The 18768-nt window shown below is 36.9% G+C and overlaps 3 protein-coding genes across 5 annotated transcripts in view; 1 reads left to right on the forward strand and 2 right to left on the reverse strand.

Annotated features, from left to right (window-relative positions):
* Positions 1-18768, reverse strand: part of LOC125271747 (NACHT, LRR and PYD domains-containing protein 12-like) — a 1137836-nt gene that overhangs the window by 286259 nt on the left and 832809 nt on the right. The gene's annotated exons all lie outside the window — the stretch shown is intronic.
* LOC125271789 (lipopolysaccharide-induced tumor necrosis factor-alpha factor homolog) lies at positions 2672-9286 on the reverse strand. Its single transcript, XM_048196047.1, has 5 exons — positions 7824-9286; positions 7476-7585; positions 4578-4661; positions 3118-3259; positions 2672-3028 (listed from the first exon to the last, which is right to left on the reverse strand). The coding sequence occupies exons 2-5, from the start codon at positions 7573-7575 to the stop codon at positions 2920-2922; spliced, it is 435 nt and encodes a 144-aa protein (XP_048052004.1). The 5' UTR covers positions 7576-7585; positions 7824-9286; the 3' UTR covers positions 2672-2919.
* Positions 11844-17361, forward strand: tekt4 (tektin 4). Its single transcript, XM_048196004.1, has 6 exons — positions 11844-12482; positions 12714-12784; positions 12895-13038; positions 13331-13553; positions 16677-16831; positions 16906-17361. The coding sequence occupies exons 1-6, from the start codon at positions 11934-11936 to the stop codon at positions 17117-17119; spliced, it is 1356 nt and encodes a 451-aa protein (XP_048051961.1). The 5' UTR covers positions 11844-11933; the 3' UTR covers positions 17120-17361.

Raw genomic sequence — 18768 nt, forward strand, 5'->3', positions numbered from 1 at the left:
TAAGTATACATGAGTCTGTATAACGTACGAGACCGGACAAAGACTGTGTGTGTGAGTGTAGCAGATATAGTGCTGGTGATTACGGGGATAATGACGTGCAGGTGGCGGTGATTAGAACTCCGGTGATTGAGTGCGCGGTTATTGCAGGGAGGTGGAGCCTGACGTGTCTGTGACAGTATTGTATGATGGAGAAAATGCTGTATTACTGTTACTACAAATAAAGCTGCATCTGATTATGCTATGTTAGCTACTTCACAAAATAGTGTTTTTCTCTGAGGCATGGTAAAGCATGGTACTTGCAAAAAATCAACAAAATTTGATTTAAACAATAAGACTAAACATGCTGAGTTATATAACAATAATTAGTTTTCTGTCTATAAATGTAACCAAACAGTTGTTCCCGTGTCTATTAAAACATGTAATATATTAAAGTATTTTTGGTGTTTCCATGGTTTCTACAAAATAAAACCGTAAACCGAGGCAGACCGAGGGTAACGTGGATATGACACAATATAACACTCCATGGCCTAGTGGGTTTTGGATATTTTACTGCAAAATTCTTACATATTGTGCCTTTAATTCTCAAAACATTTCTCAAAACTATAAACACGTTTCACTTGTTTTCACACACATTCCAATTTTCTTAATGATTTCAGTCTTATTTTACAGTGGTTAAACCACGTTCTCATTCAGAAAACACAAACACATAGTATAATTAACTCAAGTGCCAATATGTAAACTCAAATAGCACACATTTATCCATCAGTAAACATTCAGTAGCAAAAATGAAGACACACCTTTCAGAATCTTGGGATAATATGATCAGGAGCACAGGTGATTGTGCTTTAGAGATTGCATCCTAGAATCATTGACAGGGTTTTATATTATACAGTATAATTACAGTACAGTAATTTATATGAGAAATTTCACTATTCTGTGTAAAGTAAACTGTAGCACATGTACACGCTCAAATTCATGATTGTCAAAGAAAGTATTTTGTCAGAACACCAAGAAACTGCTATAGTACTGTATTCTGTAATGAAATTTGTCCAAAGGTACAGAGGACAGCAAATTTATTTATAATATGTATTGAGCAGTGTTGATTTAACTCTGAGGATTTTACAGTCTATGTTTCAGTTGTTGTGGTCAAGTACATGGAGCTTCAGGTTTGTGTATATAACAAGTGATTGTCCACTGCAAATAAAGCTTAAATGCAACTTATTTTATTCATACATATATATACACACATTATAAAAACAATTTGCAAACACAGAAGGAAAGTATGCAACAATTTTCCAGAGAAAGTATAATTCTATTACAGTATTTCACAATTTCTAAAACACATTTCTTGAAACCATCACTCATTTTCTCAAAACATTAAACACAAATCCAATCTTCAAACTAATTTCACAAAACCTCTGACTCTTATGGCAAAATCAAACAAAGCTTTCAGATCATACACACATTAAACAATATATAAACACTACAGATCATTCATTAGACACTACATTAAAAAATGGAAAACACAACATCCAGAACATGAGGTTACAGGAAAAAAAGTATATTGTAACACAATATAACGCCATTACATAAAATGTATAGAAATCACAAGTAATGTGAATTTAAAGTATACTGTATGTACTGCAAGTACAGTATTATATTCAATATTATATAGTATTGAATGTCTGTATATACAGTACTTACATACTGCAAACATACAGCAGTCTAAATGCAAATGACTAAAAGGTCAAAGAAAACTCTAAATGAAAAGCATGATACAGTACACACACACACACACACACACAAAGTTCAGAGTCAGTGAGAGATTCATTCTGCTTCAGCATCACGTCTTCATGTTGGGTCCGGCCTAAATCAAGTCAAGTCACCTTTATTTCAATTGCAATTTATACTACACAGATACTAGTCTAGTATAGTATAGTATAGTCAAAGCAGCTTTACAGTGATAACAGGTACATGATGATCAGTAATGCAAAAAGGGTTCATTTTGGCAGTACAGCTCTGAAAGAAAATAGTGTCATTGTTCAGCTGAAGTCAGTTCAGTGTTGATTCACTTACATTGTAAAGACCATCAATTATTATGTAAATGACTAATTATTTTCCTCTATAAAGCAGTTCTGCAGAAAACAGTGATGTCATCATCTAGGCTAGCTTAGTTCAGTTCTCATCCTATAATGTCAGTACTGTCAGATCAATAATATTGTTGAATATTATTGAATATTGTTGAGGACATTTTCCACATCACAGGCAATGTCGTCTCTTGCCAGGCAAAGGGAAAACCTGTGCCGGATCCAGCCTTGTCTCCACACCCCTTGCTCTTTCTCCTCATCATCCTCTTACACATACTCTTCCTCCTCTACTTTTCAGATTGTTTCCATCTATTGTTGGTATCATTATTCAGCACCTGTATCACTTGTGTACTCTGAACTGACCTATATTTTATACAGTTGATTTGATCACATCATTAGAAATAAGTGTGAATAATTTTGAGTCATTGTGTTTAAAGGATGACAGCTGTGTTGTAGTTGTGTTTAACTTTTGCCACATGTATTCACCATTTTGCAACACAGTGCAAAATGTGTTTTAGTGAGTAAGAATGTGTTTAGAGTTTTGCAAAAAGAGTGGATGAGATTTGCAAACAGTGTCTTAACTACCTGAACTTGTTTAAGGTTTTGCCTACAAAGTGACTGATTCGACAAATGGGTTTAGGCCACTGAGCATTGGGTTCAGAGAATGGGGTTTAGTGTTTTAGCAATTGTGAAATACTGTATTAGACATTTCTGTCATAACTTTTGTTCTACATATCTGTGAGATTGTGATTAATTATGCATCAGTTCTATAGTATTTCACAATGTTTAACTTCCATATGAAGTGTACAAATGACATATCTTCGATCACTCATCATTGAATTCGTTTGTAAAGGCGAATGACATTTTTGCAGTTTGGACAGGTGTGTTTCACATCCTTGCACGCGTCCACACAGAAAGGAATGCAACAACAGAACCAGCACCTGAAAAGCACAACAGACAAACACTAAATATCAGCAGTCTGTGAATTCAAGCAGGGTAAATGCTCTAATGCTTGTACAGTTATACTCACATAAAGAGCGCAAGGCCTCCGCAGATTAACCAGGTGAGCAAACCGTTTATATATTCCATTTCCGTGAGGACCTCCGTCATGCAGTGAGGACAGATAATGCGGCCCGGTACATCAGTGAGATTCATAGTCGTCATCTGTGTAACTGCACATGTACAAATGTGGAACAAATATAAAATACTGCACATAAGAGGTTTAAAGTGCCCCAATTATGCTTTTTTAGATATTCCCTTTAATGTACTGTGTAATATATCTATTTGTGAATGTAAAAGTTCTGCAAAAAGATCAAAGTACTTGATAAATGAAGTCATTGTAAAAGAAAGAAGCAATTCTGAACTGCCGAAACGAGTCAGCAGTAATTCCAGTTTTACTTCATGCACAAATGTAGGTTTGTGTCACATTTGCATAATGCAGTCTACGGTCTTCATTGGCTGCTGGCGAACAATGTCTGCTTTGACCCTCAAACATCGTAGTTGTAGTTGAGATTGGAAGAGTTTGGTTCACATTATCGACATGTTGCAAAGACACTGTTTTCTGTGGTTTTTTGACATTGGATGCATGTAAACCTATAAGAGACTCCAAAACAAAATTAGGAGCCTTTAAAATAGCATAATACGGGCACTTTAAGTTTATACCTGTATAAAAATCTGCAAGATGAATAATGCAAAATATACTTTTATATGAACTTGGAAGAAATTAAAAAAAAAAAAATTAAAGGTAGTGTCCTCCAAAATTTAGGAAACTCTCTAGATTTCAAGGCATAATTTTAGAAAATATCACAATCACATGTGTCTTTTCGGCTGTGATGCCTGATTAGTGGAATTAATGATTACCAATTAAAGATAGTACACAGATCAAACAAAAGTCAAGGGTCAAGAGCTCAACTAAAGCAAACGCTGATCTCCATGATGGTGACCTCAACGGAACATTTTCAATAAGACATCAACATCTAAACTTCTGTTAATTCTCAATAAGAGCTTCTGTAGACGTGTGACAGAAATAAAGTCAGTCTGGTTAGTAATAAGTGAAGCTGGTAATGCTGTTTGTGGAGTTTAATCAGATCTTCAGAGATTTCATGTCTTTTATCTTCAGTTCATCTAAGATTGAAGAAAGTTGTAGTTTGTGTTCTTATTTCTCTTTCTTTCAGTGTTTGTTCACAGCAGGTGTTTGAATGATTGAAAGAATGTTTCAGGAACATCATACTAACCTTTAAATAACATTCTACTAACATTAAGGAAACTGAACATTTTCATGTTCTTGGAATGTTAAATTGGTAGAACATTTGAGGAACATTATACCTTTTAAAACATGTTTCTCTAACGTCAAGAAAACTTTTTTTTACTTTCCCAGAACCAACACTGAATATTTGGAGAACATTCTTATAACAAAAACCTGCTAGTGTTCAACTCTCATGAAATGAATAAAACATGAGAAATGATTGGTCTAAGGTGCTGAACACTCACCGACAGGGATCATGGTGGGCTGGACAGTGGTGGGTGGAGCCCCAAACCCATATTGTGGAGTTTGGTAAGGTGCAGTTTGTGGACCTGTAAAAGTGTCAAATCACAAGTTAAAAACACTGAAACCCACTGCAGGGGGATTTTATAGGATGTGAGATCATACACTTTATCTAAAAGCCAGTTCATTTCAAATCATTGAAAAAGGTAGACATGATCCAATAGAATCAATCAGAACTCAATCTGAGTGAAATTTTGATTGAAAAGGGTGGTGTAGACCTGAAATAATCCGATCAAGAGGAAAAATTAAGTATTTAAACACTTAAGAAGAATATGACTTCTCAATCAGATTCTCATATATACTCATATATGTGTACTGGAGCCCTATAACAAAAATGTTAATCATATTGCAGAGTTCAGGGTTCAAGTAAATAGAAATTTCAGAATTTGAAATCGGATTGGATTCATTGAGATTTATAAAAATTAGTGCAGATAATGTATTTATCATTAAGAGTCAAGGCTTTTGCTTCCTCTAGCATCAGTGAACAACCAAACTCTTCAAGCAATGATTGAAACAATGTTAAATCAATGTTAATGTATCAACGTTAACCGCATTGAATTAATATCACTTTTGCACCCGCAAAAGTGAAAAATGAAAAATGAAATTTCAACAAAAAAATCAATGGAAATGGCATTAATGTTGGTTCAACATCATGATTGCACTCTCAGAAAATGAAACACAACTACAACTGACTTAAAGCCACAGAGCCTGAAATCAACTGAAGATAAAAGAAGACATTAAATCAAAATTTAAATTTATGGAAAATGTGGTGGTCAGTGTTTCCTTTAGTTGGGCAGTTTGACTCTTGGCTTTTCATGTGAGTTTGTGGTTTTTGTAACAGTGTTTACTTTAAATATAGTGTTTAAATATATCACATTATTTTAACCAGTCTTGAAGCTCTGGGTGATGGATGGACATGCATTGCTGATATAATCCAAAATGCGAGATGGCCAGGTCCTGAAACACAAAGCATCTTAGACCTTAGTGTTTCTGTTTTTGGAGAACATTACAATTGTCTTTCTTCTGATAACTTTCACAGACAGAGAGGTTTCCACCCTCTGCAACAGTATCCATGCATTAGCAATCTAATCTGCTAGGCCGTTACTTATTAGAGGTCAACAGCTCGTAAATGTTTCATACATGTTTCATGAGTAATCGTGATGCACAATCTAAAATCACCAGCCAAAGTCTGTATGTTTTACATAACGTCCTTTAACACACATCTGACGTCATGGATTGAGCCACTGGACATGTGACTTCTTGATGACCTGTCCATAAAACACCTTAATGGTGTAGCTTCTCAAACAAAGACACTGAAAAGAATTTAGTGTAAGATTTACTTTGAAACAATTTTCACTCAGAAACAGCTAAGAATATTTACAAATGCACGTTCAGGAACACATTGCATTAAACCAAAAACACTGAAATATATATATATATATTTTTCTTGTAAAACATACTCCAATAATATTTGTTTTACTTACAACTTCGAAAAAATATATATTTTTTTTACAGTTTAAAGTTTTTGGATCTTTTTTTCAGTATATTATTAATACTTGGGTGAACATTGGCTTGCATTTGTTTCACAAACTTTCTCCTTATTTGTTTATATGCAAACATTTTACAACAAGGTCCCATTTGTTAACATTAAGTTTAACATGGTCTTTTTGACCCGCCAATGATGTTTGCTCAAATTAAAAAAAATGTTCTCTTTGTCCAAATGGCATGAGACTTTGTACGGTGGTTAACACTTTTAAGATCTACAAATAAAAAAAAAATTGGAGTGATATCTTGTTTTTATGTAAGTGTAAAAAAAAATAGTTACGTTCATGGTCTTCAGGGTCTCTGGAGACCCCGGGCAACAGAATGTAATTTTGTAACAATATAATGTATTTTTTAAAAACCAATGTAATTTTACTTTGTTTATTAATGTTTTTTCTCAACATTTGTGCAGTTTTTGGAGGATTCCTGATATTTGATCTTTTAAATTTATATAAATAAATTAAAAAATATTTTTTGAAATAGGTTTTTATGCATGAACAGCTTTTTATGTAAAATTCACTTTATAAAAGTCCCAGATTTCTAACTTTCATTCATGTCGATAACATGGATAATTTGACATGGTTTAGTGTAAGATTTTTGCCCATCTTTTGAAAAATGCAGTTTTAAAAGTAAACGTGTTTTTTTCAGTACAAAAAATGCTAAACTTTGACAAAAAGTAATTTTTATTGTTATAATTGTGATTTCATAACATTTAGATATGAATCCAACTGAAAAAAAGACATCTTTCAGTCATTCAAATAGCACATAGCATATAGTGGAGCTTTACAGCCATCTACTGGTAAAAATGATAGTTTTTTTACTTTTATAACTGCATTTTCCAAAAGATGGGCAAAAATCTTACACTAAACCATGTGAAATTATCCATGTTATCCACATGAATCAAAGTTAGAAATCTGGGCCTTTTATAAAGTGAATTTTACATAAAAAGCTGCTTTTGCATAAAAACCTATTTAAAAAATATTTTTAAATTTATTTATATAAATTTAAAAGATATCACAAATCCTCCAAAAACTGTACAAATGTTGAGTAAAAACATTAATAAACAGAGTAAAATTACATTGGTTTTTAAAAAATATATTATATTATTACAAAATTGCATTTTGTTGCCGGGGTCTCTGACCACGAGTGTAGTCCCCAAACATAGACCGCACAAGGGTTAAAAACGTTTCTAAATCATTAACCAATGTTAGCTACTGGAAACTTATTGTAAAGCGTTAGATTGATTATATTACATTCTGGTTGGTTCTTGTTAGTGAAGTCGGAACGGAAGATGATCTGACCTGGTTGAGGTGGGTAGGGTGCCTGCGGTCCAGGGTAATTTATGCCTGTCTGGGTCATCTGAGGACCGTAATAAGGAGGAGGGTTGTGTTCTTTCTCCATTATCAAAGACCTGTAAATGAGAATACATGAAGATGAGGAACTGGAAATCAGAAGCAAGTTTCTTTATCTTTGTTATGTCCTTTTCTATCTTTCTTTATCTTCTTCTACTAATTTCCCTATATCTATAGTAAAAACCACACACTATATGAAAGCTGACTTATAAATGCAAAGCTGAACAACATCTCTTTATGTACTTGACATGTAACAAAAGCATAACTCTTAGTTCATGTAAAAATATATGCTCATACCTGTATGTGGTGTGAAAACGTGTCGGTTGTGTTGCTTCTCCTTTGAGAGCGACAGGGAACTTACAGTAGAATATGGATTACCATGAGTGAGAGAGCGAGAGGGTGTGGTTCATGAAAGTCAGAGAGAACAGCAGAGTACAGTCATAAATGTCTGTAGGGATAAAATTATAGGCAAGATAACATTGACACTAACTGTGTCACTAACCTTCCCATTTTCCATTACAATAAAGGGGAGAAAGCAAGAAATATTATCAGTTTAGTTATTTTCCCACTTGTCTGCATAAGCTGTTAATGTTACAGCAAACGTTGGCAGTTCTGCAGACTTAATATGGTCATGATACAATCCATGAACTTATTAAACCAGGACTAATTTGAATTATTTCTTAATATGGAGTTGTGACATTCAGTTTGGGCTTATTTCATTATGATTTACTCTTAGTTTGTATTTAGTTATTTTCTGTCGGTATCCTTTGTTCTAATCACTAGTTTGTTTCTATGGTAACTGATTATGTTGTACACCTGTTTCTAGTTTAGTGCTCATTATCCTGTGTATATATAGCTCTCCGTTTGTTCAGTTCTTTGTCTTGTGTTGTTTATGCTGCCATGTTTCTCCTGTGATCTTCACTGTTATTGTTGTGGCATATTATGAATAAAACTTGTATAAACTTGTAAATTAACCAACCCAATCTCACGGCATTTTGTACGTATTTTACGAAATGCCGTTTTTATTCATACGTTTTTTTTGCTAAATCGTACATATTTTACGCGTTGACAAATTCGTATGAATTCACCCCAAACCTTAACCTACCCGTCACTGGGGTTTAGACAAATTGTACAAATTCGTAAGAATTCGGGACCTCGTAAAATACATACGAATTGGTCGTGAGTGAGATAGCATTTAAATGAACACTTTCGTGTATAGAGGTCACTACAGTGGACAGCTATTCAAAAAAGCATTTTCTTGCATATGCATGGGTTTTGACGGCATAGTTGCACATCAACCTCTTCAGTGGACCCTAGTGCATCATCCTATACATTGCCATCAAGTGGAGAGCTGGTTGTGTCGATGTTTTTCCCTCCAAACCAAGATGACCTGTGGACAGTCAGAAATGCCAAGTTGCTCTGGAATATCCATTCATTCCTTCTATCCTAGGAGACTCTTGCAGGTAAAAAAAAAAAAATGTTGTAGCATCAAGCAATATCTAATGAGTCATACCACAGTTAAATTTTCCAAGTATTGATTTTAGATTGGGAGAAAATTCTGATTATTCATGCATCACTAGTTATATTTCAGCTACAATTCATACTATTACTGTGACTGTTGTTGAAAATACTTCATCTGCAGTGACTTTTGTAAATAAATTTGCATTAACATCAAAAAAGTCATGTGAGTGCATAATGTATGTGACTTGTAATTAGGGCTGCACGATATATCGCATGAGATTGTCACGCGCATTTCGTCAGTAAAGCCGGTTCCCTGATTACCGCTAAATCGCCATCACCTGCTTTCAAATGGAGCGGCATTTAATAGACAGAACCGTAGATCACTGACAAGCCACGCAATATCGCGTTCATTATCGAAGGCGATTCATCTGCGATATGAACGCGATATTGCGTGGCTTTTCAGTGATCTACGGCTCTGTCTATTAAATGCAGCTCCATTTGAAAGCAGGTGATGGCGATTTAGCGGTAATCAGGGAACCGGCTTTACTGACGAAATGCACGTGACAATCTCATGCGATATATATCGTGCAGCCCTACTTGTAATGCATTATTTTTCTTGTTAGATCAAAAAGTAATCTGTTTACTCAATGCACATTACTTTACTTTACTCTTTAGATCAACAAGTAATCTGATTACGTAATGCATGTTACTTGCAATGCATTACTTTACTCGTAAATCAAAAAGTAATCTGATTACTCAATGCACATTACTTTTAATGCATTACTTTACTCTTTAGATCAACAAGTAATCTGATTACATAATGCATGCTACTTGTAATGTATTACTCGCTAGATCAAAAAGTAATCTGATCACATAATTCTCATTAATCATTAGTTCCTGCCTTTTTTCTTCTTATTGGTGATGTGCACACACTGTAAATGCATCATAATAGTTTGCTCTGTCACTTTGTGCTCATTGTTCATAAATCTTTAATGTGATTGCCCATTGTGATAGGAAGTTTCCATTAACCCAGTGAAACAGATGAGTGCTGTTTGAATCTCTTTTGATTAAATCACTTCAATTTGTATCCAGCATTTCCTGGAGCAGGATGAAATTAAGATGCTGCAAACCAGAAAGCACATTAATGGAGAGAGAGAGAGGACAGCTTATAAACAACTTACCATGTCTCAAAAATGTGTAGAGCCTTTATTTTTCATGTAGCTACTGAAGCCTCAACCTATACATTCATAAATACATTGAACAGGAAATAAAACATCAACCAGCATGCAAAATCATATTTGGAGTTTTGCCTTCTATCCATCTCTGATACTGTTATTAGGGGAGACACAATGAACAAGGAAATTATTTATTTTATTTAGTAGCCTATCGCTTTAATAGCATATTATACTTCGGTTAAAGGTGATAAAGAGGATCTTTTCATCGACTGAGAAACCAAAGACTGTTACTGAGTTTTTGAAATGAGCGCATGCGTAAGAACAACCCCCCTTCCTTTCGAGGGAATGCCTCCCAAAATTTGTGCACGAGTATTGGAACACGAGTGTTTACCACTGGCATTCGCTGTGTCGTGTTAGTGGATTCATTATGTCGGACTCACCGCAGGTAACTCATAATCTGCAGTTATTACTCCTGTCTCCTGACAAAAACATTGCATGCGGCGCCTGTGGAGTGTGGAAAGTTACTGGAGCGCGCAGCTGCGCTCGTCTCTTACAAGGAACGTCATGGCAGTGATTGACAAGCCAGAGGGCCAATCCGCGCACGTCTCTCACAAGGAACGTCACGGCAGTGATTGACAAGCCAGAGGGCCAATCTGCTGATGTTTTTAAGGCCCTACCTCCTGCACAGATGATGTATATTAATATTATTCCTTTCAGTGCACCTAATAAATAGTCTTTTATCAGTTAGTAAAGACAGTTTCAAGTAATATTGCAAAAATGTATAAAACAAAACATCCTCTTTAGCACCTTTAAATCCAAAAAACAATATGAATAATAACTAGTTTTGAATCAAAGTTTAAAATAATCTAGGAACAATGTTGAAAAAAGTGGCTGTTTCTCAATATGCGTTCTTCAGCGATCTTGCGTCCTTATGTTCTTGCTCTACGTCATCATCAACCGTCGAAGTTCGTTCCAATACTCAAGAACGCAAGAACAGAGGACGCATGAAAGTACCCGGATGTGTTCTTGATATCAATATGCATCGAATGCCAACTTGAGGGAATCGAACCGTTAAAAATCCCAGAAGACGCTGCGGCGGTCGACGTACGGAAGCCTGTAATCTTTAAAGTTCTCGTGAGATTCCTCGCAAATACGTGACGGTTCGTGAAAGTAAACCATTTGTTTTGCTTAATTTTAATAAAATGATAACCTGAATAAAGCCTGCAGTATTTTTATTGCCATATAAAAAATAATCTTAACATTGACAAAGCATAACAGCCATATGCTACTCATTTTCATAAATACACGCGGTGAAATAAAAAGATATAAAATTATATGAAAACAATGTCTATATTAATATGAAAGTTTTTTTTAACAGGTTATGACATTTGTTTGTGATGTTATGTTGTATTTATTGTGCATTAGTCACTTGTTGGGACGGTCAGTTGAGCAACAAGATCGCAGCACATCTCAATTCTCAAATGATGCGTTCTGTGTCCTCGCGTCCTTCCGAGTTCGTTCTTTCAAGGTCGCCTGGCAAGACTGGACTCCACGAGAACGCAAGTCCGTTCTCTGCATTCTTGGAATTGAGAAACAGCCAGTGAAACGTGAAATTTCCATATGTGTGTGTGCGCGCGTCCATAGAAACCGACGGTATCCAGGCTACGGAATACAAACATTCGGCAACTTCGCTACAGGAACCGACAGATCTCTTTAACAAAACGATTTTAAATACAGGCTGGCAAATACTTTTTTTTCTTTACACCAAGTCATGATGTCATCCCAAATTTTAGTGTCGCGACCCCATTTTGACACGCGGATCGTGGCACAGAATGGCTCACAACCACCGGTCACAAACCCGGAGACCACCGTTAAGGAAAACGTTTACGCGGGGACATCCGCCGGTCTGGCCACTGCGGGCTACCGGAGCGCCAAATACACCCCCGGAGAGTGGATCAACAATAACTCTGATATATTAACCCGAGCAGTTGCGAACCGAAACCACGCGGAGAATATTTGCAACGAGTCCAAAACGCTGAAAGCGGACACCGACGCCGGGACTTTACGCACGCAGACTGAGGGCACCAAACAGCTGGGCGCGCGGCTGCAGGACATCCACCGCTATAGATCCGAGTTGGAGCTGTTTATCGAGCGGCTGAACGCAGAAACAGACCTACTGATTGGCTGCAGGAGGCGGCTGGAAAAAGCGCTGGACGCCACGGAGATCCCCTTCGCCATCGCCACCGATAACCTGACCTGCCGAGAGAGACGCTTCGGACCGGATCTGGTGGAGGACCAGGTGGAAGAGGAACTTCTAAAGGTATGAAAAATATTTCTGACTTCTAAAGATATGGAAAAAGTGAAGTGAAAGTCTTAAAAAGAGAATAATAATAATACACATAACAATAAATACATAATTAGTAGTTGTAGAAGCCTTTTCATTAATAAAAAATAATAATTTATATATATTATTTTTAGTAGTAGTAGTGCTGATGAAGATGGCATTAAATAGAAACAAGTTTAATAAGTGAACACGATTGATTTCCAACAGGAGGTGGAGCTGATTAGAAGCATCCAGGCCCTGCTGAAGAAAACTCTGGATCAAACCCTCAACCAGATCAGGCCAGTTATCCAAATTATGAATCTTTGGATAATTGTCATTTAATTCCTTTGAGACAATAGCACATAACTGAATGGGAGATTAAAGTCATAAACCTGTTTGTGTCCGCCAGGCTGAACCGGGACGTGAAGCAGACTCTTGAGTTAGACTGGTCTGACAAACAGCAGGCATACAGTCTGGATGACCAGTGTGGACGCTATAACAACAGGAGCACGGACACACAATGGCATCCCAGCTCAGCAGTGCTGCAGGACCAGTGCGTGCCAAACCCTGTGCCTTACCTTAGCTCAGAGTGATGCAAACTGTATTTTCATTTCACACACCTTTCACAAAACATTTCAGCATATCAAATGTGCTGTTTCTGCCTAACCAGATCATTATGAACACTCAGACAGCAACATAGTATGGCCCAGATCCGGCCCACATCTGGTACATGTGGATTACACACAGACCAGATGTGGGCCAGATGTTGCTGTCTTGGCTGTATTTGGTTTTTGATAATGCGTAGCTATTGCAGTGACAGCGCTTTCCAATGTGTTTCTCTGTAGGGTGTGTGATGAGGAGGTGTGGCGTAAGTTTACTTGGGATAACCTGCGGCTGGCAGAGAGAGAGGAGGTGGCGAGCCAGGCCTTGAGGCGGCTGTCTGAGCGGGTGCTGCAGGAGACGGCTGAGGACCTGCGGGCACAGTGTGCCACTGTAGATCAGGCATTCATTCAGCGCTGCATGGAACTGAGCCAGGCCAAAACACAGCTGGAGCTGCACCTGGGACAGGCAATACACACCTATACAAAGCAAATGCCTATACATGTATGCAAATTATACACTGTAAATAAAAAGGTGGAATTTATGGTAAAATGAATGGCAGCTGTGGTTGCCAGAACTTTACAGTAAAAATAGAGACATTATGGGCCCTATCATACACCTGTCGCAAAGTGTTTTTTGCTAGTTTCAGCATGATGCAGTTATAATTTTCACGTTCTGCGTCACATTGTTTAAACAGCAAATGCATTTGCGCCCATTTGTGCGCCTATGGGCGTGCTGGTCTGAAAACGAGGTGTATTCAGGCGCATTGTTGGCGCCTTATTATTTTGAGGTAACTGTAATAGACTGCGCGTCTGCGCCATTGACCAACTGAAACCTGGTCTAAAGTCAATGGTGCAGTATTTGTTTTGTTATTTAAAGAGCGCATTAGTAATATGCACCTATATGCGGGTGCACAACGCGCGTACATCCTGCTTATTACACACACAGGGATGCGCAGCAGCAAACAGACATGCCAAATATTAAAAATAAAAGGATTACAATGTAAAAGATTATTATTGTGTGCATAAAGATAAGGCTTTTCCAGTAGATGGTCTTTAACCTTGTGCACGAGCAGATCTGTTTCCTCACTATAGACGCGTTCAGTTATTCCGCTTGCAAATTCAGCCTTGTAAATAGCGAATCCGCCATGGCAGAGTGCATCTGGCTTTTAAAGGGAATGGGAAATGAGACTCTGGTAGGTTTATTGTGCATTACGCCCAAAACACACCCATGACTCATTAAGAGAATAGGGACAACGCTTTTAGATCATGTGCCAGACGCACTGACCATTTTTCCCGTCCTTAAACTAGCAAAAGGGGATTCGGACAGCCCTAAGTGCACTTGTGCCGTGCGCTTTAGACCATGTGCTTAGATTGTTAAAATAGGGCCCTTAAAGTTTTAAGGATTTAACTTAACTTATAGTTAATAAAACATATGTGACCCGTGCTGGCAAAATGAGTCACAATGAGTAAATTATCAAAAATGAGTTATTGATATTTTCACATTCTCTATTAAAAAACATTCAAAATGATGTATGATTTGTTGGAATAAGATAAAATGACTGAGCTACACCCAGGTCCGGAGTGGGACTCATTTTCAGCTCTGGAGTTTCATGCCTTAGACCGGCACACTTTAATTCCCGACTGACTATATTAAAATAATGTAATTAAAACCTCAGTATATAAGTCTGCAATAGTGCACTTGTGCTTTGTGATTAATTGTATTTTTCAAAAATATCTTCAAATACCCCCCCCCCCCCCCCCCCCCCCCCAAACATTTGATATAGAGTCATTTTTATCGTTATAATAATGATTTTATAATGTGAACCATTCATTAATTCTCTAGCCATCTAGTGGCTGTAGTTAAAAATTCATGTTATTTTTTAAAAGTGTTTGCTTTCCAGTAGATGGCAGCAGTTGTCCACAAAACCCAGGCACATTTTTCATGTCTATGAATGAATATAAGAAATGTAGATCTATTTTAAAGTGGATTTAACATAAATTTTTGCTATTATATATAAATGTATATACTTATTATATACAATTATTACAAATTGAGGCAAATAAATAACAAAAAATCCAGGCCTGGCTACACCTGTTTGAAGTCAATAGCGTCAGCAAAGTCAATTTTGAGAAAAATCGAGTTAAAGTTTTCTAAAGGTTCCAAAACCAAGAAACTATACCTTAAATCCCTGGTAATAACACCAAATTTTACAAAAAAAAAAAAAAGATCTGCACACTGTTGTTCTCCCTTTATTTATAAAAAGTTAAAAGTGTCAATGTTTCGGTAATAGACCTTCGTCAGGCACACACTGAATTACACCAAATTTGGCACAAACCAAGTCAAAATATCTATAGGAAAAATTAATATTAAATTATTTTTTCCATAATTCCACAATTGTTTGATTAACATTAATGAAACAGACAGCCTATGTATTACAGGCACACTCTTATACTCACGGCGCTCCACTAATGACACCATGGACTGTCGTCTATCAATAAAATTTGACGTTTTCACACCAGTCACGCTGATGGCGTTCCCCAGATTGTCAATTCAAGATGCAGTGTCTCATTCCTCTTCTTAAGGAACCATGGTTAGAGTTGTAAACTATTTTAATTTTTTAAAAGTGTTTGCTTTCCAGTAGATGGCAGCAGTTGTCCACAAAACCCAGGCACATTTTTCATGTCTATGAATGAATATAAGAAATGTAGATCTATTTTAAAGTGGATTTAACATAAATTTTTGCTATTATATATAAATGTATATACTTATTATATACAATTATTACAAATTGAGGCAAATAAATAACAAAAAATCCAGGCCTGGCTACACCTGTTTGAAGTCAATAGCGTCAATTTTGTGAAAAATCGAGTTAAAGTTTTCTAAAGGTTCCAAAACCAAGAAACTATACCTTAAATCCCTGGTAATAACACCAAATTTTACAAAAAAAAAAAAAAAAAATCTGCACACTGTTGTTCTCCCTTTATTTATAAAAAGTTAAAAGTGTCAATGTTTCGGTAATAGACCTTCGTCAGGCACACACTGAATTACACCAAATTTGGGACAAACCAAGTCAAAATATCTATAGGAAAAATTTATATTAAATTCTTTTTTCCATAATTCCACAATTGTTTGATTAACATTAATGAAACAGACAGCCTATGTATTAAGACCTACTGTATCACACGGATCTAATATAATGTTACACATCAGATGTTTTTCCCCAACAGTGAACCAAACGTTCACTTTAGACATAACAGATAGCGTTTGCGTGAATACTCGCCAACACAGAGTTTTTTTAAATACTGTAATTCTGTTTATGTGTACATTGGGATCGCAAGCTAAGGCATCTTTGTGCGCACGCTTCGGATCTGTCAGTCAGCGTGAGTAGGATCGTTTTGTTTACATCAGCATGAGTTTGAAAATGACATTTCATTGTTTCAGACTCATGCCACTGACAAATTACAATCTTTTTTTTTACAGTGTATGAAAGAGCTTACATAATCTTCATGTTTCATACTTCATACAAATAAACATGCAGTGACAGGATAAAACTTTAAACTCTATGGATGTTTAATGTGTGTGTAATAGATTCTGGATCAGATCGGGGCTCAGGAGAGGAATATCTCATACTTGCAGCAAGCTGTCTATGATAAAGAAGCTCCACTCAGAGTGGCTCAATCCAGGTTGCATTACCGGACCTTCAGACCCAACATGGAGCTGTGCCGAGACCAGCCGCAGCTCAGGTACATGTACGCATGCACACACTCACTCACTCTCCCAACACACATGAACCCATCTGATGTTTGTGTGTTTGTAGTCTGTTAGGTGAAGCATCAAATCTCAGCAGTACAGTATCAGCCCTGCAGCAGCAGCTCTATGAAGCGCGCAAATCTTTGTCTGACCTGGAGGAGAGTCGAATGACCCTGGAGAAAGACATCGCTTGCAAAACAAACTCTCTCCTCATCGACCGAGAGAAGTGTATGACGCACCGCACACGCTACCCTACCATCACAGCGCTGTCTGGATACTGACACACTCTCATAATATTCCCTCCTCAACAGGACATCTGGGTCTGTTAGACAGTGACTTCCAGTGGCCTGCAGTGTGTGTGTCCATATTCTGTTTTGTTGTTGTTGTTTTTTTGCAGTGATTATATTTGTCCTCTGGTTTTAAAGAAAATGCTTTTAAAGATTTTTTTTTTTCAAAAGCAATCATTCTAGTATTAAATGATATATTATTATAATATTTATTAAATGTTTTATTGTGTCTCTTATTTGTCATTTCTTTTTATTTCTGTTTTTGCCTATACAATGAAAATCAGCGAGGTTAAAATAACATTGGACACCACTGACTCTCATTAAACCATGACAGAGTGTTTATTTTTGGGCACACTATTCCTTTAAGTTTTAGCCATTTATTATAACTGAGCCAACTATTCCTTAGAGCTCTGCTCTTGGGCTTGACGTCTGGCCCACAAGTAGTATCACCAGACAGTCTATATGAGTCTTTTTGAGTCCCTTGATTGTTATCCATATAATCCATAAGGTCAACTTATGTTATGCCTGTTATGTTTGTGCACATTCACAGCTTAATGCGGTTTGCATTACCTTAGCAAGGCACAGTGGGTATTTGTTCCCCATAACATCAATCCAAGGCAAAGTGTTGAAGTTCCACTTTGAAAGAAAAGGGAACATCTCAGGTTACAACTGTAACCATGGTTCCCTGAGAAGGGGAATGAAACAGCACCTCGTTGACATGCCTTAGGCCTGCCTACGTGTCTCCTTTAGACAAAAGAGTTGATGATGTGCATTACAGGCACGCTCTTATACTCACAGCTCTCCACTAATGACACCATGGACTGTCGTCTATCAATAAAATTTGACGTTTTCACACCAGTCGCGCTGATGGCGTTCCCCAGATTATCAATTCAAGATGCAGTGTCTCATTCCTCTTCTTAAGGAACCATGGTTAGAGTCGTAAACTGAGTTTAATACAGTTTGGCACAAATGCACCAGCAGTGGGGTAATTTAACCAGCAGTTTAGTAGGTAGTTGTAGGATGTAGCCTACATCTTTTCTAGTGTGTGAGACTGAATCACCCACTAACCTTGTCACAGAAAACATAGTACATTTACATTTTCTATAAATATATATATGTAAAGTGTTCATCCTGAAGATATACATTTATTGTTCAGTGAAGCATAAAGGCCCCAGTATACTTCAAACGAAATCGAAGAAAGAACTGATGTGACGTCATTTCGAACAAAATCGGGCCAAAACGAAGTTCGTTTTGTGTTCTTTTTGAAAGTTCGAAACGGCTTGCCAAAGTGAACTTTCAGGAAAAGTTCTTTCCAGCACCAAAACACCTTCGTATTACCATTGGTCAGTGACGATAACGTAACGGGGTGCGCGCCGAGGCTCCGCCTTCTCTCGCGTGGAGCGCGTCTCTGACTCATTTGATCTGTAGAGTTTGTTGAGGTAAGATCTCCGCGGGTGAAAACATGAACAGACTAGATAGCTGCTTTATAGTACAAAATGAAGTTGTGCTTGTAAAAAAATGAGGCACTAACACTGTTTTTCATGTTTGATACTGTAAAGCTGCTTGATTTTAAGCAATCTATTGAATAAAGTGCTATATGAAGACGTGACGTGACTGGAGTGCTAATTTGCAGAGCTAGTGCT

The sequence above is a fragment of the Megalobrama amblycephala genome, linkage group LG7, assembly GCF_018812025.1.
Source record: "Megalobrama amblycephala isolate DHTTF-2021 linkage group LG7, ASM1881202v1, whole genome shotgun sequence".
Classification (NCBI taxonomy): domain Eukaryota; kingdom Metazoa; phylum Chordata; class Actinopteri; order Cypriniformes; family Xenocyprididae; genus Megalobrama; species Megalobrama amblycephala.